The sequence below is a fragment of the Neoarius graeffei genome, chromosome 2 (genome assembly GCF_027579695.1).
Source record: "Neoarius graeffei isolate fNeoGra1 chromosome 2, fNeoGra1.pri, whole genome shotgun sequence".
NCBI classification, from domain to species: domain Eukaryota; kingdom Metazoa; phylum Chordata; class Actinopteri; order Siluriformes; family Ariidae; genus Neoarius; species Neoarius graeffei.
In genome coordinates this window covers 37,534,303-37,558,681 of record NC_083570.1, presented here as the reverse complement: position 1 = coordinate 37,558,681, position 24,379 = coordinate 37,534,303, and the positions used below count along the sequence as shown (strand labels likewise).

The following is a 24,379-nucleotide window of genomic DNA, read 5'->3' as shown; positions in this document are numbered from 1 at the left end:
AGCCCAGTGAGATACACTCGCGCTTCCTGTCTCACGGAAACTGACTTGAGAAGGGTTCATAATGGCTTTGTGACACCAGCGACGCATTTGCGGCTATTTTGAGAGAAATTTTGTCACATGAATTTTTTGAACACGTTCAAAATTTCAGCGACAAAGGAGCGACACTTTGCGATGAAATTGAGAAGCCCCGCAAATGTTTCAAGACACTTTTGAAACTCACTCGCGAATGACGTTCACAATTTATCGCAAGCTGTCGCAGCCCAGTGAGATACTGGCTTAACAGTGCTAACCACTACACCACCTCATGGTACCTGAGACTATCTCTCATCTCATCTCATTATCTGTAGCCGCTTTATCCTGTTCTACAGGATCGCAGGCAAGCTGGAGCCTATCCCAGCTGACTACGGGCGAAAGGCGGGGTACACCCTGGACAAGTCACTAGGTCATCACAGGGCTGACACAGAGACACAGACAACCATTCACACTCACATTCACACCTACGGTCAATTTAGAGTCACCAGTTAACCTAACCTGCATGTCTTTGGACTGTGGGGGAAACCGGAGCACCCGGAGGAAACCCACACGGACACGGGGAGAACATGCAAACTCCGCACAGAAAGGCCCTCGCCGGCCACGGGGCTCGAACCCAGACCTTCTTGCTGTGAGATGACAGTGCTAACTACTTTGTTTAATTTATTATGGCTTACTAGGGTGACCAGATTTCCCGAGTCTAAAACCGGGACACTTTGCGCGTGACCGTGATACTCGTGCACGCACACGCGTTTTGATGTAAACATGCGCCGGCTCAAACCATGGCTCAGACAGGTGCTTTTATCATTTTGTAGAAGCTCACTTTTATTAACATTTCAGAGAATAATCAAGTATTTTCTTGTTATCTACATGTACTTCTATCACAATTCAGTTAAAGTAAGAAAATCAGACAGCAGATGTGATGATAGGGAATAGGCCAATAGCCTAAATTTCAACTGATTTATTTCACCTCTGTGAAACCGCCAAGAAAATGCATTGCTTGCATATTAACATCGACATTTTATGCGATGAACTTTTTTTTTAAACAATAGGCTATGCATTGTAACAGGAATGAGCTCATGAGCCTAATCGTTGTCACCTCTGAACCTTTACCCAAAATGCCTCTGTTTAATCTTAACCAGTGTAGGCTATTGACTATTTTGAAAACGTGAACCCTGAGTTGACAACAGCATCAAACAAGTCGACAATCTGTGATACAGATTAAAGACAGATGAAACAGATGAAAGACAACAAAAAATGTTTCAGAAACACAGCCACCCAGCTACCCACCCTAAAGAAGATGCCATTTTATTGCATATATTTACATGATGAGTGAATTTGCTCCAGTAGCGCTTTATTGCCCGAGAGCCTGCTGTGAAACTGCGAGCAAGTATCGTCGAAATTGGCCCGGGTAATGAGCAAGGCTTTGAGAGTAGGCACGGTCATGCGGTTCCTCTCGTCAGTCCAGGTGTTGCTCATGAGTGAAAATATTCGCTCAACTGGAGCATTGGTACCAGGTAGGCACATGGCAAACTGGCAAAGCTGGCTGACATTGCTGTAAGGAATCTCCCTACTCTTAAAGTGCGCGAACATCTCCGCCCAGCGCTCATCCATTCGGCATTGTCGCGTAGTAGTTGACAGCCGCTAGCGAAAAAACCGTTATAACGCGGCCTCTATATTGCAACATTGTACAAATAGACAGGGGCGCCGCTGGGGGGGGGGAGTTAGGACGATTCTAAGGGCCTGGCACTGACAGGGGGGCCTGTGAGGGATATTAATATTATTTTAATAGTATTGCCTTGTGTAAGTTTTTGAAATAAAATTTCAATTCATCTGTTAAAATAAGCAAATTATACATGGTTATGATTTGCTATAACATTTTTCTTGAATTATTTATGATACCCCTCCACCCTGGTGGCACGGTGGTGTAGTGGTTAGCGCTGTTGCCTCACAGCAAGAAGGTCCAGGTTCGAGCCCCGTGGCCGGTGAGGGCCTTTCTGTGCGGAGTTTGCATGTTCTCCCCATGTCCGCGTGGGTTTCCTCCAGGTGCTCCGGTTTCCTCCACAGTCCAAAGACATGCAGGTTAGGTTAACTGGTGACTCTAAATTGACCGTAGGTGTGAATGTGAATGGTTGTCTGGGTCTATGTGTCAGCCCTGTGATGACCTGGCGACTTGTCCAGGGTGTACCCCACCTTTTGCCCGTAGTCAGCTGGGATAGGCTCCAGCTTGCCTGCGACCCTGTAGAACAGGATAAAGCGGCTAGAGATAATGAGATGAGATGACCCCTCCACCCTTTTTACTAATGGTACAGTCTGATTCTGGGAGTGGGACGCGTGAAATGTGTAGCTCCGTGTATGCACAGAGCTATTAGCGCAGTTTAGATCAGCTGGCAGTTTTTCTATGTGGGCAACAGAGGTGAACATTCTAGAAGTTGCTAAGCAGGAGCAGGTGTGATAAATTATGAAGTCCGGATATCACACTGTGTGTGAAAAAAAAACACCTTTTTTCATAGGTATCTTTATTGTATAATTAAGTCTAGATGTTTTGCCATTGTTCATGTGTGGATTTGTTGATATTGTTAAGTATTTAACTTTAATATTTTGCACATTAGCTGTGGTCATAGATATCTGCTATTGTTCATGTGTGGATTTATTGATACTGTTGCTACGTATTTAACTTGAATATTTGAACATTTGCTGTGTTTTCTAATAAATGTGTGATGCCTAAAAGAAACCAAAAACACTTAGTGGATTTCTTGCAGTGCACTATGTTTGTATCAAAAAACTAGTGTAGTTATTCATCAAGGCTTACATTTGATCACATACAATAAGTCAATAAATGGAGGAAACAAAGGAATACATTTTGTAATCCTGATTATTGATGATGTTCGCTGGAGGGCTCTGGCGTATCCATAATGTGCATACAGAATGTTATAAATCCATACTGATACAGTGATGCATGCAATTTCTCTCAACACAAACATTTGGATTGAATGAACTCCATAGGCTACTGAGTGGCCTAATAATATCTCATCTCATCTCATTATCTCTAGCCGCTTTATCCTGTTCTACAGGGTCGCAGGCAAGCTGGATCCTATCCCAGCTGACTACGGGCAAAAGGCGGGGTACACCCTGGACAAGTTGCCAGGTCATCACAGGGCTGACACATAGACCCAGACAACCATTCACACTCACATTCACACCTACAGTCAATTTAGAGTCACCAGTTAACCTAACCTGCATGTCTTTGGACTGTGGGGGAAACCGGAGCACCCGGAGGAAACCCACGCGGACATGGGGAGAACATGCAAACTCCGCACAGAAAGGCCCTCGCCGGCCATGGGGCTCGAACCCGGACCTTCTTGCTGTGAGGCAACAGCGCTAACCACTACACCACCATGCCGCCGGCCTAATAATAGTTGATCATAAAAGAAAAAAAATTATATAATGGAATTTTCATTTTAAGGCAACAGTCTATTCAGTCTAATTCTGACAGTTCTGCATTTAAAATGTTCATATACCAAATAATTGTATCACCTAAACTTGCTAGGTAGCTGATCACATGCATAGTAAAGTAGAAGTGCCAGCCAAAAACAGACTTCAAATTCAGTTGCTTGAGCTTGAAAATTTTACCGGGGGTGCCCTAAATTGTAATCTTTCATAGGGCCCAAGATTTCTAGCGGCGCCCCTGCAAATAGATTGAGTGGGGTAATACACCCCCGTGGGGTAATACGCCCCCGGCCTGTTTTACCCAAAATAACCACCAGATGGCGCAAAGTTACATTTCTATTGTTGCTATGGACTGGCTTGACAACGGGGATATACAAATATCCACTGTGGATCACATATCAGCAACGCAGCGGAGAGAAATCAAATTTCACGTTAAGTGATCTAATTTTCAGATATCAGTAAAACTGTATTTAGATAGCTGCTATTTCGTCAGATATCACAGCTGTGTATGTGGTATGAGTAGACAAGTCAGTATGTTAAAAAAAATACATTAGGTATAAAAAGTTGAATCACATTTTGAAAGTAAGACCCTTTTTTATAAAAGTGTAGTCTGTGGGGTAAAACGCCCCCTTAATGGCGGGGTAAATGGCCCCCAGCGGGCATCGTTTCCTTTTATCATAATTACTGTATTTCATACATTTCTGAATAGCAGATACATAGTTTTAATAACATCTCGCTTACCTGGTTGAGTAAAGCAAGTAATTTGAACTTAATATTAAAAATAATTGAAATAAAAAAAAAAATTGAAATTAAAATGCGAAATATAATAAAATAATGCATCTATTCATTAATTCAGGGATATTTTCTTGTTTCTTTCACATTATAGGCTTAAGTAAACACTTTTGCTATCCAAACAGCTTTTTTTGAGTGAGGGGGCCTATTGAGGTATTTCACCCACGTGACCAAGTCATGTGATGCTGACATTTTGGACGGCACGGCTCGAATCAGTTTGAATGCGAGGAAGGCGACAAACGAAAAACATAAAAGAAAAAGGAGCGAGATGCAGAAAACACCTTCACTATCCAGCGACGTAGGGCATTTACAGGGCAAGCAGAGGGAGAGGTATTTGCAAAAATTGAGGTTAGCAGGCTTAGAGAACGACGTTTACCTGCTTCGACCAGGATTGCTCACTGACGTACGGAAGTACACGAAGCCCTCGTCTTTACCTGACTTCGGCCCACATGATCTGTATACCTATGTCATTAAAAACCCATCGCCATACACAGGTATTGATCTGAAAGCGTATACGAGTTTGGATGCCTACAAATATTTTGTGTCAGGCTGGGTAACATGCCTACATCAGCGGGTCGTCCCTGGAGCCGGTGGTCGCCATCTGATTACAGCTAAGGTTTATTCACATTTTCATTTACTTTCGGTCCTCAGGATAAACAAAATGTTATTAAATGTCATCGAAATAACTTCTTAGTCTGTTGAGACATGGCCCGTTATAAATTTGCTGTTACCAGGCAATGACCAAGAACTGTATTATTAGGGTCGGTGTAGTTGTAGCAGTGTACTAGCAGCTAGCTGTTAGCACTAGCTAATGTCAACAACAGTAGCTAGTATGTTACTGTAGCAATGTTTACGTTCGGTCATTTGGATGACTGTTAAAACCTTTCAGTCTCAAGTTTTTCCTTTACTGGATTTACTAGTTTACTGAGCTAGCCGGCGGCCGGCGCGCGCTAGCTCCCAGCTTGCCCGAGCGCGCTAGCTCAGTAAACTAGTAAATACAGTAAAGGAAAAACTTGAGACTGAAAGGTTTTAACAGTCATCCAAATGACTGAACGTAAACATTGCTACAGTAACATACTAGCTACTGTTGTTGACATTAGCTAGCTTGACGTTCAAAATGGCGGACACCGGGGCGTCACGTGACCCTGTGACGTCAGGTGAAATACCTCAATTGCCCCACCTCAGGGGGCCTTTTACCCCACTGGGGGGGGGTAAAAGGCCCCCTTGGCACAATGTTTGTTTTTGTTAAAAAAAAAAATTAAGTATTAACTTTAGGCAAACTTTAGGTGGCATTATTGTTCATGTCACTGTTGTCAAAAACTATGATTAAAACTAAACACATGGTTCATTTCAACTTGGAGAAAAACCGAATTTTCCTTAAGGGGGGCTTTCCCCCCACTCTACTCTACATTGTAAAGGCCCGGTCCCACTGCACTTACGGATGCAAAGAGGATGTAAAACGTAAAAAAATCTTTGCCATCCGTTGGAAAACGCTATGCATCCGTTGTGTACTCATTGCATACGTGCTTCATACGCTCTATCCATCGAGCATCCGTCCACTGTGATTTCATCCGCGCAAAAGTTTTGAGCTGCACAAAACTTTTAGAATGGATGAACTTTCCGCCGTGTACGATGTAAATCCGCGACATATACGAGCAACAAACGTTCTATGTCCGTTATCATCCGTTAAACGTCTGCTGTATCCTCTCTGCATCCTCTGGGCATCCTCGCAACTCACATCCGCTGCAGCTGAAAACGGAAAGAGGGAGGAAAGATAAGGTACATGAAACGTCTATTCATCGTTAGTAGCACGGAAATAGAAAGGATGTAAGCGTATGCATCTCATATATAAAGTATTCAAAACGGACAAAGCGTTTATATCTGGGATGTATCTCGTATATTTAGGATGTCTGGAGTATGTCTAGAGTATGTAGAAGGACACCTAGCGGACAATCGATATTTTGTATAAAAAGGGGGAGAAAATCATCTAGTAGTAGAGATGTATCGATGTAGCCGCCAGCACGTCTTTCCGCTTTATGCTGACGGCGTGCGTGCTGCATCCCTTTATATCCGCGGAGCAGACGCAATTCATACCCCCCGCATGCGCAGTGAACGGTCTGCATCTGATATACATCCGCGCAACATCCCCTTTGTTTCCGTTAGGCGTACGTGATGCATCCCCTTCATCCGCTATGCATCCGCTCTTTCTGCTATGCGTCTGCTTCTCAGTTATCACCGGTAACCCCTTCGGAGCTGTCATCCACTTCCATCCGCTTTCATCCGCTAGGCTTCCTATGAACATGCGTTTAACATCCCCGCTATATACTACCCACGTCCGTTCTTTTCCGTTCTGTTTTCGCAAATTTTCGCCAATTTTGTCCATTTCTGGAGCGGATGAAAATGGATAGAGCCACCCCCGAAATTTTGCTCGTCCGCTGTGTCCTTTTTGCATACGTTTTGTGTCCATCGGCCAGTGGGACCGGGCCTTAAGGTTGACTGCGCACACACGCACATCGATGCTGAATTGCTAGAAGCTTTATTGACATCTCGTTGGCTATATATTAGGACAGTTTGTTAGTGTTTGGTGTAAACCGGGATATTTCAGCGTCCCGACGGACCTTTGTCGGGACTGTCCCAGTCAAACTGGGACGTCTGGTCACGTTATGTTTATAGTATTTATTTTTTTAAACATTGAGACATTTCATTTCATTATTTTTGTGCCAAAGACTTTTACACAGTACTGTATATCTCAAGGAAATAACTTCTCATGAGAAAAACAAGTTGCTGTCTCAGGAAAACAACTTCTGCGGTCATGAAACAATTTGTGGAAATAGCCTGTAGTTGAGGGGATTTAGGTTGGAGGTATTTGGCAACCCTGATACAGAAACATGGCGCTGGAGGGATGCATAGCTTTTTTATTAGCAGATGAGTTAGACGCTGAAGAACACGCACATTTTAAAAAGCCTCCCAGAGCACAAGGAATTAGGTAAGTGATGCTCTTTTTCAGGTAACAGTCCTTTGTGAGTGACCCTGTGAGGCAGAAGACTAAGAGTTGATATGAAAGCTATGTGGCGAGCTAACTAGCATGCTAGCTGTCAGGTAGTTTAGTACACAAAGCTTTATCCATCCGGAATAACTGCTGGGTCCTGCATTATTATTATTATCATAACTACTAGAGCAGCGGCTACAATTATCGACACCTTTTCAGATTTACCAATAAAAAACACTTTTACAAAGGTGAGTTTCAGTTACAACAGTTATTATTGGTTAATTAATCAACCGGAAGACCCGCCTCCTCGCCCTTTGATCTTGTCGTCTGATGACAATTTTTCAGCACGATCAGCAATTTAAGGAAAACCCGGGCGTTATTATCGCATGGTGGAAAGATCATAGACATGTTTTTACTCATCAAATTCACCGATATTTCATGATCTCTTTGTCTAAACCTGCTTTGTTTCTTACTCTTTCCTTTGACAGCCACCATTTTGTATCTAAACACGTGTTTGAGAAGTCACGTGAGGTGTCGATAATAGTGATCACTTTCACCGGTGTTCACCATTATCGACACGCTGTGGAATTAAGTGACATTTACAACTGTTATGGATCGATCTTTGTGTAACATTGTTGAAGTAGATGAAGTACTTTAAAAAAAAATAAGTGCTGTGATTTTATAATTTTTTTTTTCTGATCCATGACAGAATGGAACAGAAGTGGACAAAGAACCCAACTTCATTACTTCAAAGTACAGATCCCGCTGGTCAAATGTTACTCCGATACAAGTCAAAGTTGTCCAGTCAAATTTTTACTTAAGGGTGTTTTCACACTTGGTCCCTTTCAGCCATCTAACCGAACTCAGATCGATGACTCAGCATTTTTTGCGCATATGTGAACACTCCAACCGTACCCAGACCCCTTTAAAGCGAACCGAACTGAGACCACCTCAGGAGGTGGTCTCAGTACGGTTCGCCTAATCTGCGCATTGTGAACAAAAAGCGCACCGGGTTCACTTCGCCTTTTTCACTGGAGTTTAACCTTCTTTGTTTGCCGTAGTTGGTCACGTGACTGTAGCAGGGAAACTGAACTCCCTTTTGGAACTTACCACAGCCGCTTTACAGTTCTCTGAACTTACTGACTGATGAGTCGGCCACAATAATATATATATATATATAAAATTTATTTTCCTTAATCCTCACTATTTTGATCAAAGAATACAGCAGGGCAAGCATGGCAGCAGACATTTTGATTCAAGAGAAAATTACCCAGAATTCCGTGCACTGGGGGTCTGAGGGCTGTAGAGGACCTGGTGTGAACAGAAAGAGGACTGAGGCCCCATCAAAGCTTAACTGGACCAGAAAGAGAACCCAGTCCTCTTTGTAATAAATTCACAGTGTGAACACAAAAAGAACTGAGTTCTTTTTCTGTTGGTCCACTTTTTGGTCCACTTAAAGAGGACTGAGTCTGGTTCCTTTAAAGGGGACCAGGTGTGAAAACACCCTAAGTTAAAGTACTGAAATGCTTGCTTTTAAAAATACTTGAATATGAAAAGTACATTTTCTGTCAGTGCATCGTTGTATTATTGCCACAACGTTTACAAAACCTAACGCCTCGGAAGTAACCGACTGGATTTACTGACTAACCTGTAGAATAAACACCTGGTAGAATGTTACAGAATGAAACAACTGAACTGACAAAAAAGATCCATTGTGATTTTCAGGTTTTATTATCTCATCTCATTATCGCTCTGCTTTATCCTGTTCTACAGGGTCGCAGGCAAGCTGGAGCCTATCCCAGCTGACTACGGGCGAAAGGCGGAGTACACCCTGGACAAGTCACCAGGTCATCACAGGGCTGACACATACAGTGTGTTTACATGCACATAGAGAAAATCGAATTTCTGCCGTAGCTCGACTGAAATCGAAGTTCTAAATGCCATGGAAACACCTTAGCTCGACTGAAATCGAACCGAACTTGATTTCTTGTAATCGAGCTACGCGACCTAGATTATGCGATTTTTGCTGAGCTACTTAGTGCATGTAAACCTTATCGAGCTACTTACTTCAGCACTGTCCCTTCCGGAAGTGACGAGTGACGAGACCACAAGCGGGAAACACAACAGCCTTGGTCGGCATGACAACAGTAGTAGAAACGTGCACTTCTGGAGCAATGAGGAGATAGAGTTCATGCTCATTCAGCTTTAGGAGTTGAATTATATATATATATATATATATATATATATATATATATATATCTTGATGTTGCAGTCCTCGTCCTTCTTGTGAACACGGAACTGATAACTTTGTTTATACTCTTGAATAGCTCTTCATGACGACAACCGGAAGTGTACCAACACAATGGGGTGTGTAGTGCCACCTGTGGCTCGGGTGCACAATGTACCTCACACAGTAGCTCGATTTCCTTGTGTGCATGTAGGATTGGATTTCTCTGGCACCCCTGCTGGGACCCTTTGCTCGATTACCGACAGCAGCTCGATTTGGATGTGCATGTAAACGCACTGAGTGACACAGACAACCATTCACACTCACATTCACACCTACGGTCAATTTAGAGTCACCAGTTAACCTAACCTGCATGTCTTTGGACTGTTGGGGAAACCGGAGCACCCGGAGGAAACCCACGCAGACACGGGGAGAACATGCAAACTCCGCACAGAAAGGCCCTCGCCGGCCACGGGGCTCGAACCCGGACCTTCTTGCTGTGAGGCGACAGCGCTAACCACTACACCACCGTGCCGCCTGGCAAGATTATGCTAAAAGATGTTTCTGAAAGGACTTCAGATAAGTTAACATTTGTTTGTTAGCGTAACTCCGGTTTTACATGCTAACTAATAGTGTCCAAGTTAACTAGCTATGTGTTAACGTTAGCCGTGGACAAGGCTACGGCAACTTGGCGAGCAAATCCATAGAAAGTCATTTGATGAATTAGGCTGCATAGCTATTGCAATGTTATCGCTAGCTCTAAAAGCACAGACAACTTCATTGCAAGCTTTCTCTTGGAATAAATTATTTATATACCTCAATATGCTTCCGCAAGTTTGACGGCAAGTTTTTATAGGCTGTGATGTGGTTCGTTTTAGGCAAACATTTAAAATGAAACAAATCTTTATTCCTTTCAGAAAACTGAAACATGGGTTCTAGGTATGGCCATGAGTGCATGCGTTCTCCAGAAGAACCGCCTCCTTCCATTCTGCCATCAACTGATCGTGTTCAAATAATGCTGCTGAGAAATCACTGAACTTGATTTTATACAGTCTATGGATGTGATGTGACTGGAGTGACTACTGATAGTCTGTCTCAGTCAGTGCGTTTACATGCACATAGAGAAAATCGAATTTCTGCCATTGCTCGACTGAAATCAAAGTTCTAAATACCATGGAAACACCTTAGCTAGGCTAAAATTGAACCGAACTTGATTTCTCGTAATCGAGCTACGCGACCTAGATTATGCAATTTTTGCCGAGCTACTTAGTGCATGTAAACCCTATCGAGCTACGTAGTCGAGCTACTTACTTCAGCACTGCCCCTTCCGGAAGTGACGAGTGACGAGACCACAAGCGGGAAACACGACAGCCTCGGTCGGCATGACAACAGTAGTAGCGAGCAGCAGAAGAGGTCAGGAGGAACAAACGAAGAAGAGAAAATGGCGAGCAGAAACGTGCACTTCTGGAGCAATGAGGAGACAGAGTTCATGCTCATTCAGCTTAAGGAGTTGAATATATTAAAATTCATGGACGGGAGAAAAACGCGCAATGGAGAACACGGAACTGATAACTTTGTTTATACTCTTGAATAGCTCTTCTTCATGACGACAACCGGAAGTGTACCAAAACGATGGGGCATATAGCGCCACCTGTGGCTCGGGTGCACAATGCACCTCACACAATAGCTTGATTTCCTTGTGTGCACGTAGGATTGGATTTCTCTGGCACCCTGCTGGGACTCTTTGCTCGATTACCAACAGCAGCTCGATTTGGATGTGCATGTAAACGCACTGAGTGTCACCTGCGAGAAAACCAATCACGTTTTAGAAAAGAAAAAAAAAACTTTCATAGCTGCTTCATGGTAACGAGGACCTTGATAGAAATGTAGTGGAGTGAAAAGTACGATATTTGTCTTTCAAATGTAGTGAAGTTAGTCATAAGTTTCCAAAAAAAAAATACTCAAGTAAAGTACAGATACTCAAAAAGTGTACTTCGTTACTGTCCACCTCTGGAATGGAATGCTTATAGAGTATTTGGAATCTTATTGCAATAAATAGAATTAAAGCAGAATTAAATTCCTAGCATATTAAAAAAATTACTGTACGTGCTTGAAATATTCAGATTTTTCTATTCCATTCAGAAAATATTTTTTACAGTTTGTTGTAAATATCTACCACGTATTACAATATCAGTAGACATTTTATATTTTTGGTTCGAGGAATGACACGCGACCTTTGACCTGGATTTTCACGTGGTTACAATATCAATTGCCTGTTGACGTTTATTGGTAAACGACAAAACTAGAAATTAATACAAATGATTAACAAAACGTGATGTACGAAAATACTTAGAAGTGGAACAAAAAGATTTTCAGGTTAAACATGATCAGTTCATTTGTTTACAGACATTCGAATTTACATTATGTAAATGAGGAAGTATCCTCATTTACGTAAGCACCGACCAATATCTCTCATCTCATCATCTCTAGCCGCTTTATCCTGTTCTACAGGGTCGCAGGCAAGCTGGAGCCTATCCCAGCTGACTACGGGCGAAAGGCGGGGTACACCCTGGACAAGTCGCCAGGTCATCACAGGGCTGACACATAGACACAGACAACCATTCACACTCACATTCACACCTACGCTCAATTTAGAGTCACCAGTTAACCTAACCTGCATGTCTTTGGACTGTGGGGGAAACCGGAGCACCCGGAGGAAACCCACGCGGACACGGGGAGAACATGCAAACTCCACACAGAAAGGCCCTCGCCGGCCACAGGGCTCGAACCCGGACCTTCTTGCTGTGAGGCGACAGCACTAACCACTACACCACCGCGCCGCCCACCGACCAATATATTTATATGAAAGATATTTTGTACTAAATATAAGTCTATGTAAAACAAATTTTAAATAAAAACCGTTTTGTTTACTTAATACCACATACTGATTATTTTTATAAATAATCATCTGGATGTCGATGACTGTGGAATGGTGTCGATAACTGTGGACAAAGCTGTCAATACTTGTGGAACAGTGCCACATGATCTGATACGCTAAGTAATCGGGAATCAAGTCCCCCCCCCCCCCCCCCCCCCCCAAGTGGAAGTTTGAGTAATTATTCATGCACAATATTTACGTATTGAAAGTCTTTTTGACTTTTGCAACGGCCAAAAGATCGACAGTTGTAGCCGCCACTCTACTACTACTACATATGGCGCCTTATTTTCTGTTTATTCCAACTCATTTAATCTGCACAGAGGTGATGATGATGATGATGGTGGTGATGATGATGAAGGTAAAAAGAACTACTTCAGTGCCACAGTCCCCAGCCTGTCTGTCCTGGATTTCCAGAAATGCTTTCAGCTCACACAACCCCAGGTTGAAGTAGGTTTACTCAATGATGTTCCTCTTACTCAGTCAACTTTTTGCATTTTAATCCATTGCATCTGAATAATTACACATTATAAACTTGCCTTTGTTCTAGTGAAGAAGAGAAAAGAAATGCAGTTTACACCAACAGCACATTTTAGTCTGTTAATGTCTTTCTTTTGCATGTGTTCCTTCTGGGGCTGAGCGATATGCTAATATAAATATCGATATTGTCATATAATATATGGACGCGAGTGTTTTACTGGGAAATACACCACTCGTATTTTTCATATGCGCTACATCTGGGACATGGAGAACCAAAACCGTGACGTCTATATGTCGCTAATGAGGAAGTTGATGAATTGTTTTATTTTGATAAATTTGGGTACTTTTTGTTTGTTAATGTGTCTATATGATAAAAAGAAAATCAGACGTTGGCTTGAACATATGAAATTTATCTTCTCATGTTGAAAAACTCGCGTTTTTTAGACGAAATACATCGCGGCTCTGAGTGACACATTTAAATAATATTGGCTGGCATTGAGCGGTCGATCAGATATATTCTGTTCAACTAGCATGATATTGAACAAATCGAAGATGAGTTCAGTATCATGCTAGCTGAATGGAATATATGATATAACATGAAAAAAGCCATTATTATTATTATTATTATTATTATTATTATTATACATATTCCTTTCATGTGTTCATTGCATCTTTCTTTTTCAAAATTCTCTAAAAGTCTTCCGAATTTAACAACGCAAACCTGGCGGCCATGTTTGTTTACAAATTATCACAGTCACTCGTTAGTGCGGAAGTTTTATGTCTCCGAAGTGTGATGTCATGTTGTCTTGACAACCATGCAATATCATAAACCATATTCAACGCTCATTCTCCATTGGGTAGAGTGACGTAGGATAAGTGATATGTTAACAATATTGCATGCTATCAAACCAAATGAATGAAACCCGCTAGAAGGGAATAGAACACATATTTTTATTCCATTGAAAAAGTCTCCTGTATATATAATATATATGTGTTATTTCCCAGCTGGGAGGTCCGTATCGTGAAATACCGTGACCGAGGTCTTGAAAGTACTGAGCGAGGCCCTCTGGGCGGAGGTCTGTATTCAAGGCCGAGGTCACAGTATTTCACCATACGGACCGACCTTAAGCTGGTAAATAATATATTTATTTTTTCTTTACCAAATTCTAACAGAAAACGAGAGCGCCCGAAAGGGAAAACCGAGCCGAGCCGCCATTTTGAATCCTCCTTCACGGCTGTAATGCAAATTACTTCCTCCTCGGTATACAAGTGCACTTCCATGGCAGGAAAAAACTACATTTTGCCGCCTATGTAGTCCCCTTTTTATACAAATAGGAGTCATTCAGGATCCAGCCATGTTTTTGCTCGGCGTTAGCAAGTTAGAGGTTTTTAGCTTTCTCCTGAAATGTTTTCTTTTATTTCTTCTTCCTCAGGGTAGTAAAACTCGCTTTCGCTGTGAACACTGTTATCACTATCCATGCTGTAAAATTAATGCTATTCTCCTGAGAAATGCTGGCAAAAATTTATAAGATTTTTGATAATCTTATAAATAAATCTTATAAAAAAAGATAAATGTTGACAAACAAAATGATACTATGTATGTTTTTGTTGTGAACGAGCGAGCCGCCAGAGGTCCGTAACTGGGGTCCGCATCGTAGGATACAGACCCGCTCGCCAGCCAATCAGAGCGCAGGATTTGATGGAAACCGGGCTGCGAAAATGTTATTTCCCAGCTGGGAGGTCCGTATCGTGAAATACCGTGACCGAGGTCTTGAAAGTACTGAGCGAGGCCCTCTGGGCCGAGGTCAGTATTCAAGGCCGAGGTCACAGTATTTCACCATACGGACCGACCTTAAGCTGGTAAATAATATATTTATTTTTTTCTTTACCAAATTCCAACAGAAAACGAGAGCGCCCGAAAGGGAAAACCGAGCCGAGCCGCCATTTTGAATCCTCATTCACGGCTGTAATGCAAATGGCTTCCTCCTCGGTATACAAGTGCACTTCCATGGCAGGGAAAAAAAACTACATTTTGCCGCCTATGTAGTCCGCTATTTATACAAATAGGAATCGTTCTGGATTCAGCCATGTTTTTGCTCGGCGTTAGCAAGTTACAGGTTTTTAGCTTTCTCCTGAAATATATTCTTTTATTTCTTCTTCCTCAGGGTAGTAAAACTCGCTTTCGCTGTGAACACTGTCGTTATTGCTATCCATGCTGTAAAATTAATGCTATTCTCCTGAGAAATGCTGGCAAAAATTTATAAAATTTTTGATAATCTTATAAATAAATCTTATAAAAAAAGATAAATGTTGACAAAAAATTCTACTATGTTTGTTGTTGTGAACGAGCGAGTTGCCAGAGGTCCATAATTGGGGTCTGTACCGTAGGATACAGACCCGCTCGCCAGCCAATCAGAGCTCAGGATTTGATGGAAACCGGACCGCGAAAAAAATAATTTCTGTTATTTCACTGTGATGACGTCACTCCCAGTATTTTCCTGCTGACTGGATGCACGTTGGCAAAATGGCGAACTGGTTCAAAATCAAAACTCTTTTGATTAACTTGTTTTTTTTTTTCGTGGATGTGTCTGTATAATATAAAGGACATTACATGGTGGTGCCAAGATATGAAGTTTATCTTCTCATGTTTGAAAAATGCATCACTCGTTTGCGCGATATTGGAAAACTGCATCACTCGATATTGGGCCTCCTGTATTAAGCTGGATATGAATGGATTTATTTGTAAATTGTTTGTACAAGCGTGAATACGAGAAAATTCGTATTCATGAAAATTTCGTGAATTCAGAAAAACGTTTGTATCCTCCTCCTGCTTCTGACGGTGTAAATTTTAAATAGAACTTTACTAAACTTTTACTAAAAAAAGATTGCTCAATGAAATAATAATTCAATTATAATCCAATTTCAAAAAGAAATAATAAATTATAATCCAGTTTCAAAAATAAATTCTTTTTTAAAATAATCTCTGTAAGTAACAGATTTTAGTTTTGTACAGTTTTAAATCCAAAAAAGAAAAATTCTTCCAGTTTGCTTTGCACACAATAAATAAAAGCGTCATTGAACAAACGTGTCAAAGTTTATTTTTATGTGCAGTGCTACTGTTTTGCACTTCAGCATCCCACCCTTTGTGTTAGAGAACACCTCGAAACTCTTTCACATCCTCATGCCAAATTATCTGGAGATCTTGGGTTCAAATTCCAATGATGCCACAGCCGTCCATCACAGGGAGTTCAAAAGAGCAAAATTGGCCGTACTCTCTCGATGGGAGGGGCAAACTCTCTCAAAATGATCAAACACCATGACACAAGACTTTCGTGGGTGTCTGTGAGCTCCTGTATGAGGAAGAGGGCAGATAGTGCCTTGCGCTGTGTGTGTGTTCTGCTGACACTGCATGAGCAGTAGTTTGAAAAAGATGCGATCGGTAGCTTCATGTGTCTTAGAGGAACCACATGATGGGGGAGGTGGTGGTGGTGGTGTCCAGTATGTTTAAACTTAATGTACTTTAGTGGTCGTGGGACATTTAAAAAAAAAAATTAATTAGCTTGCATGGATGACAGACAATATTTTCAGAATGAGGAGCATGCAGGTTGTCATGAAAACGGTGCAAAATAAAGTTCAGCATAAAACTGTCACTCTCCTGCGAGCACAACATGGAGTCACCTCACAATAAAATACAGTTGTGGTCAGAAGTTTGCATACACTCATCATGGGCATGAATGGCATGGTAGTTTTGGGCTGTTAATGATTTCCTTGAACTCTTCTTTTTCCAGGGTGGGATGATTGTACAGCGTACATCTTTAATGACCTCAAAAAACAAGAATTGAATGCACAAGGTTGAATTTATTTTGGATTTTCTCTAATCCATACAGGCTCAAATGTACATAAATTCACTTAAATCTGTTAAGTGGTGCTGAAGGTTCTACAATGTCTTTTAACTTGCCAAGGCCTGTTAACTTCTTGTTAGTGATCATGATTGACTACAACTGGTAGTTTCTCCTTGCCAGCATAAAAAGGATTTGTTTGACAGCGCTCATTGGATTGACCAATACTCAGAACTATGGGAAAGTCCAAGGAACTCAGTGAAGATCTAAGAAGGAGAATTGTAGATTTACACAAGTTGGGAAGGTCTCTTGGAGCCATTTCTAAACAACTGCAGATTCCAAGATCATCAGTTCAAACCATTGTACCTAAGTACAAGTTATTTGGATGTGCCACCACTCTGGCAAGGTCTGGAAGAAGACCCAAATTGTCACCCTCAGATGAGAGGAAATTGGTTAGGATGTTCAGGAACCACCAAGGCTCAAGCCTGCCATGAACCGGAAACTGCTGGAACACCAGCGTCACTGTCCACAGCGAAGCAAGTTTTACATTGGCATGGACTGAGAGGGTGCCAACCAAGAAAGAAACCCCTGCTCCAAAATCGACACCTTCAAGCTCAACTGAAATTTGCAGCTGCCCACATGGACAAGCCGAATGCCTTCTGGAGAAAAGTTTTATGGTCAGGCGAGACAAAGATTGAGCTATTTGGCCACAATGACAGGAGGTATGTTTTTGGAGGAGTAAAGGTGAGGCTTTCAAACCTAAGAACACTGTACCAACTGTCAAGCATGGTGATGGTAGCATCATGCTCTAAGACTGTTTTGCACAAAGTGGATGGAGTAATGAAGAAGGAGGACGACCTCCAAATTCTTCAACTTCACCTCAAATCAACAGCTACTGTCGACAGTTGAAACTTGGACACAATGGGGTGTTCCAACAGTACAATGATCCCAAACACACATCAGAACTGGTTTTGGAATTTATAAAGCAGGCTAACATTAAGCTTCTGGAATGGCCTTCCCAAAGCCCCAACCTCAGCCTTATTGAAAATTTGTGGACTACTCTTAAAAGCTGGGTCCGTGCCAGGAAACCAACCAATTTAAATGAACTCTACCAATTCTGGCAAGAAGAGTGGTCAAATATCCATCAGACTCATGCCAGAAGCTTGTTGATGGCTATCCAAAGCGTCTGGTCGAGGTGCAACTTGCTAAGGGACATTTAACCAAATATTAGTGGGGGAGTATGTATATGTTTGAGCCTGTATATATAATTTTGACCCTATGTGGATTTAAAGAAAATCCAAAATAGATTCAAACTTGTGCACTCAATTCTTGTTTTTCGAAGTCATTAAAGATGTACTAGTGCATCTCAAAAAATTAGAATATCATGAAAAAGTTCCTTTTTTTTCATAATTTAATTCAAAAAGGTAAACTTTCTATATTCATTACATGTAAAGTGAAATATTTTAAAGCCTTTTTTGTTTATAGCTCATGAAAATCAGAAATCCAGTATATCAAATTATTAGAATATTCCCTAAGATCAATCAAAAAAAGGATTTACAATACAGAAATGTCCAACTTCTGAAAAGTATATTCATTTATACACTCAATACTTGGTTGGGGCTCCTTTACCATGAATTACTGTATCAATGCGGTGTGGCATGGAGGTGATCAGTCTGTGGCACTGCTGAGGTGTTATTGAAGCCCAGGTTGCTTTGATAGTGGCCTTCAGCGTATCTGTATTTTTGGGTCGGGTGTTTCTCATCTTCCTCTTGACAATACCCCATAGATTCTCTATGGGGTTCAGGTCAGGCAAGTTGGCTGGCCAATCAAACACAGTAATATCATGGTTAGCAAACCATTTGGTAATAGTTTTGGCACTGTGGGTAGGTGCTAAGTCCTGCTGGAAAAGGAAATCAGCATCTCCAAAAAGCTCGTCAGCAGATGGAAGCATGAAGTGCTCTAAAATCTCCTGGTAGATGGCTGTGTTGACTTTGGACTTGATAAAATACAGTGGACCAACACCAGCAGATGACATGGCACCCCAAATCATCACAGACTGTGGAAACTTCACACTGGGCTTCAAACACCTTGGATTCTGTGCCTTTCCACTCTTCCTCCAGACTCTAGAACCATGATTTCCAAATTAAATGCAAAATGTACTTTCATCTGAAAAGAGGACTTTGGACCACTGAGCAACAGTCCATTTCTTTCTCTCCTTAGCCCAGATAAGACACTTCTGACATTGTCTCTGGCTCAGGAGTAGCTTGATATTAGGAATGCGAAAGTGGTATCCCCTTTCTTGAAGATGTCTGTTCGTGATGGGTCTTGATACACTGACACCAGCCTCAGTCCGCTCCTTGTGAAGCTCTCCCAAGTTCTTGAATCACCTTTTCTTGACAATCCTCTCAAGACTGCGGCCATCCCTGTTGCTTGTGCACCTTTTCCAGCCACCCTTTTCAGTAATGACTTTTTGTCGCTTACTCTCCTTGTGGAAGGCATCAGTGATCATCTTCTGGACAACAGTCAAGTCAGCAGTCTTCCCCATGATTGTGGTTGTGTGTACTGAACTAGACTGAGAGATGCACTGTGTTCATACTGTTTTACTCAAACTCGAAATGAAACATTCTAATATTTTGAGATTTTTTTTTAATGTTTTTGTACTGTATGCCATACTGATTAAAATTGAAAGAGAAAAATGCTTGAAACATTTGTTTGTGTAATGAGTCTATAATATATAACATTTTCACTTTCTTAAATAACTGATGGAAAATATTGAACTTTTTCACAATATTCTAATTTTTTGAGATGCACTAGCATGCTGTACAATCATTTCACTCTGGAAAAAGAATTCAAGGAAATCATTAAGAGCCTAAAATTACCATAACATTCATGCCCATGATGAGTGTATGCAAACTTCTGACCACAACTGTATGTGGAGAGAATAATTTTTTAATATAAGGGCAGAAAAAGGCGTCCTAGGAAAAAATACTGGCGAGTGGATTTCTAACTTATCAATGGCGCAAACACAGTGATCATAGACTTGTTTGTTTGGAGTAGTCTGTATTAACCACTTAACCAGCTAAGGTTTTGGAGATGGCGCCTAATTGGACATGGAACAAAGCAATACACTGGAGCTTTCATTTGCCCATCCTTCAGTCTAATTTGTTTTTCCCATCATTCTGTGTGTTGATTTTGCAGGAGTTGGTAAACTTACTTTCACCTTGCGAATGGGCGACACGTAAACTCGAAGGATGGACTGTGATGCACGCGGTGCTTGCCAGTCTGTGGACTCTTTCCACTCTGGAGCCTCACAGCAGTGTTGCAGCCCGTTTTCACACCAGCGAGTCTCTGATCCGCCTCCAGCTGACTGATTTCTGTACCTTGGTTACAAAAAACTTTGCCGATCAGATCCGCTGGCCCAAGTGGAAAGAAGCCGAAGCTTCTGTGGCCGGGTTCTTAACCGACGTTGGGCTTCCTGGGACCATTTGTGTGCTCGGATCCTGCTCGATTCCCATTGACAGGCCTTCCGACGTGCCTGATCCAGAGGTGTATCGAGACTCTGTGGAAAATACGTACTCTGTAACTCTCTTGGCTTTCTGCAAGCATCAGGGTTGCTTCACTTTTCTAAGCGCAGAGCACCCAGGAAGCTGGCATAACTCAAGAGTCCTTCTCGAGACTGAAGTTGGAAAGGCATTGCAGGAGGATCCTCTGAACCTGCTCCATGGCAAGCATATAATGGGAGACATCACCTTTCCGCTGTCTGAGCATCTTCTCACGCCGTTTCCAGACTACGGGATGCTGGGAGAGAAGAAGCTGCGTTATAATTTAAGAGTGCACGCAGCTCTTAGAGTGGTCCGAGGATCCCTAAACAGTCTGAGATGCAGGTTTCAGCGGCTGAGGTATTTGCAAATGAATTCTGTAGGACAAACCGGTCTGGCTGTGAGGACATGCTGCATCTTATATAACATGTATTTAGAGACTGATAATGCTGCCTCAGGTGATAGTGTAGAGGAGCATGTGAATTCTCAGCTGCCTTTTCATGAACTCCCCTATGGCCACTCGGGCAGTCTCGGTGGAATCTCTAAAAGACAGGACATCGCTGCTTCGCTCGGACGAAAGACGAAGAAAAGGTGACAAAAGGATACAAAGGAAATCTTTTAAAAATGATGTTTAACTTAATCCAAATCTTTGTTGGTGCCAGATGGTTTGGTTTCAGTGTTTTTGCAAATTGTTGCATGTGGAAATCTTAAGCAGTCTCTCGAGTTGCCACAACATGGTCCATCCAGGTAGCGGTGGGTTTCCCAAAAGCCTCTTAACGCTAAGAGCGTCTTAACTAGGAGAGAGAGCGTTCAGTGTGCTGCTCGCGCTACCGTTTTACGATGATCTTTGCGCTGCGATGCTTTTGGGAAACTCAGCCCAGTTCCGCAAGAAGAAATGATGAGAGAGATCAGAGGAGAATGATCAGACTGGTATTGTATGACCGGAAAGTTCTAGTAACTCAAACACTCCTTACAACCGTGGTGAGCAGAAATCTAACGTGGCACCACGTAACATGGCAACAACTTGAAGTGGAAGATTGGGAAACGTCCAGATGATGATGATGTTCCCATCTTCTACTGTTAAGTTTCATTGAGAGGGAAAAAATTGCTAATGATTTCCCTTTTGGATGTTTTTGGAGGAATTTTTTTTTAAAGAACATTTTGTTTTTAAATTTGTAAAATCCTCCCATTAAAAAATAGCTATATCACATACTCACCGGACACTTTATTAGGAACCCCCATCCACCTGCTGTTTTATGCAGTTACGTAATCGGCCGATCCCTTGACAGCAGCACAATGCATCAAATCATGCAGATCCAAATCAAAAGCTTCAGTTAATGTTCACTTCAAACATCAGAACGGGAAACATTGTCATCTCAAAGTGTGACTTTCTTTCACTGTGGCACTGTGGGTGTTGGTTTGAGCCAGATGGACTGGTTTGAGTATTTCAGAAACTCCTGGGGTTTCCACACACAACAGTCTCTAGAGTTTACACGGAATGGTGCGAAAAACAAAAAAGCATTGAGTGAACAACAGTTCTGTGGGTGGAAACGCCTTGTTGATAAGAGAAAATGGCCAGATTGGTTTGAGCTGCCAGGAAGGGATATAATAACTCATATAATCACTCTTTACAATCGTGGTGAGCAAAAAGGATCTCAGCATGCACCAGCAGATGACCACATTGGGTTCCAGTCCTGCCAGCCAAGAACAGGAATCTTAGACTCAAGAATAAGTTCCTGTTAAAGTAGCCGGTGAGTGTATTTCTTCCACCCTAAAATTATGGATGATACAAATGTTTTGTTCACATCTGCATATTTAAACACAAACAAAGCATATACAGTATGTTGTAAGTGCTCTTTTTAAATGTATTGAGATACGATGTAAATACTAGTGCATCTCAAATTACAATACCATGAAAAAGTTCCTTTTTTTCATAATTTAATTCAAAAAGGTAAACTTTCATATATTCTATATTCATTACATGTAAAGTGAAATATTTAAAGCCTTTTTTGTTTTAATTTTGATGATTATGGCTTATAGCTCATGAAAATCAGAAATCCAGTATCTCAAATTATTAGAATATTCCCTAAGATCAATAAAAAAAAGGATTTACAATACAGAAATGTCCAACTTCTGAAAGGTATATTCGTTTATACACTCAATACTTGGTTGGGGCTCCTTTACCATGAATTACTGTATCAGTGCGGTGTGGCATGGAGGCGATCAGTCTGTGGCACTGCTGAGGTGTTATTGAAGCCCAGGTTGCTTTGATAGTGGCCTTCAGCGTATCTGTATTTTTGGGTCGGGTGTTTCTCATCTTCCTCTTGACAATACCCCATAGATTCTCTATGGGGTTCAGGTCAGGCAAGTTGGCCGGCCAGTCAAACACAGTAATATCATGGTCAGCAAACCATTTGGTAGTAGTTTTGGCACTGTGGGTAGGTGCCAAGTCCTGCTGGAAAAGGAAATCAGCATTTCCAAAAAGCTCGTCAGCAGATGGAAGCATGAAGTGCTCTAAAATCTCCTGGTAGATGGCTGTGTTGACTTTGGACTTGATAAAATACAGTGGACCAACACCAGCAGATGACACATGGCACCCCAAATCATCACAGACTGTGGAAACTTCACACTGGGCTTCAAACACCTTGGATTCTGTGCCTCTCCACTCTTCCTCCAGACTCTAGAACCGTGATTTCCAAATTCAATGCAAAATGTACTTTCATCTGAAAAGAGGACTTTGGACCACTGAGCAGCAGTCCATTTCTTTCTCTCCTTAGCCCAGGTAAGGCACTTCTGAGATTGTCTCTGGCTCAGGAGTAGCTTGATATTAGGAACGCGAAAGTTGTATCCCCTTTCTTGAAGATGTCTGTTTGTGATGCGTCTTGATACACTGACACCAGCCTCAGTCCACTCCTTGTGAAGCTCTCCCAAGTTCTTGAATCAACTTTTCTTGACAATCCTCTCAAGACTGCGGCCATCCCTGTTGCTTGTGCACCTTTTCCAGCCACCCTTTTCAGCAATGACCTTTTGTGGCTTACTCTCCTTGTGGAGGGCATCAGTGATCATCTTCTGGACAACAGTCAAGCCAGCAGTCTTCCCCATGATTGTGGTTGTGTGTACTGAACTAGACTGAGAGATACACGGTGTTCATACTCTTTTACTCAAACTCGAAATGAAATATTCTAATATTTTAAGATGTGTTTTTTTTTTTTTTTTTACATTTTTGTACTGTATGCCATACTGATTTAAAATAGAAAAATGCTTGAAACATTTTAGTTTGTGTAATGAGTCTATAATATAGAACACTTTCACTTTTTCTTAAATAACTGATGGAAAATATTGAACTTTTTCACAATATTCTAATTTTTTGAGATGCACTAGTATACTATAAACTGAAATGTGACAATTGTAGATATTGGTGTTTATACATGCAAGTTGGTGATTTTTATGGATTTAAAAAAAAATCTATATGTTGTCAGACTGCACTGTGTTGATGTGATATAAATGATGAATAATAAATGCATTGCTACCCTCCTGTGGCAAAATGTGAAAACACTCTGTGGGTCATCATCCATCCGTCGCAGTCCAGTTAAATACATCATTTAATGTTTTGTTTTCATGATAGTGTAATAGTAATAGCAAAATAATCATTTTTAATTAAAAGTCTACCAAATATTCGTTAAAATAAGGGTTAAATTTCATATTGCAGTTCTGAAGTTTTACCTAGGGCTTTCTAGAAACTATGTGCAAATGTTCACTTCAGAACTCATTTCTGGAAGTTTGTTGTTGCCAACACGTCCATGTCTTTATTCAGCCGCCTCGGAATGCCTGTAGAATGGAATTTAAAAATCCGAGAAGCGAATGGAAATCCAGAAAACATTTTTGGAAAAGGTGAATGTTGTGGATGTTCTGTGGCATGATGACAACATTTCAGCATTCTTGCTGAGTTGTTGTTTTTTTTTTTTGGGGGGGGGGTCCATTAAAGTGAATTTTACAAGGAATGAAAACTAAGGAATTTTTTATGAGATTTCAGGAAAAACTGTTCCCTTTACTGCATGCTGTTTATAAAGACTCACTGGAACATGGCACTCTCCCTCC

The 24,379-nt window shown here is 41.5% G+C and overlaps 1 protein-coding gene across 1 annotated transcript; it reads left to right on the top strand.

The window, feature by feature from the left end:
• The first annotated feature begins 7,159 nt into the window (after positions 1-7,159).
• Positions 7,160-23,859, top strand: si:ch73-257c13.2 (uncharacterized). The gene is made up of 3 exons (XM_060907525.1): positions 7,160-7,258; positions 12,747-12,873; positions 19,941-23,859. The coding sequence occupies exons 1-3, from the start codon at positions 7,161-7,163 to the stop codon at positions 20,874-20,876; spliced, it is 1,161 nt and encodes a 386-aa protein (XP_060763508.1). The 5' UTR covers position 7,160; the 3' UTR covers positions 20,877-23,859.
• The last annotated feature ends 520 nt before the right edge of the window (positions 23,860-24,379 follow it).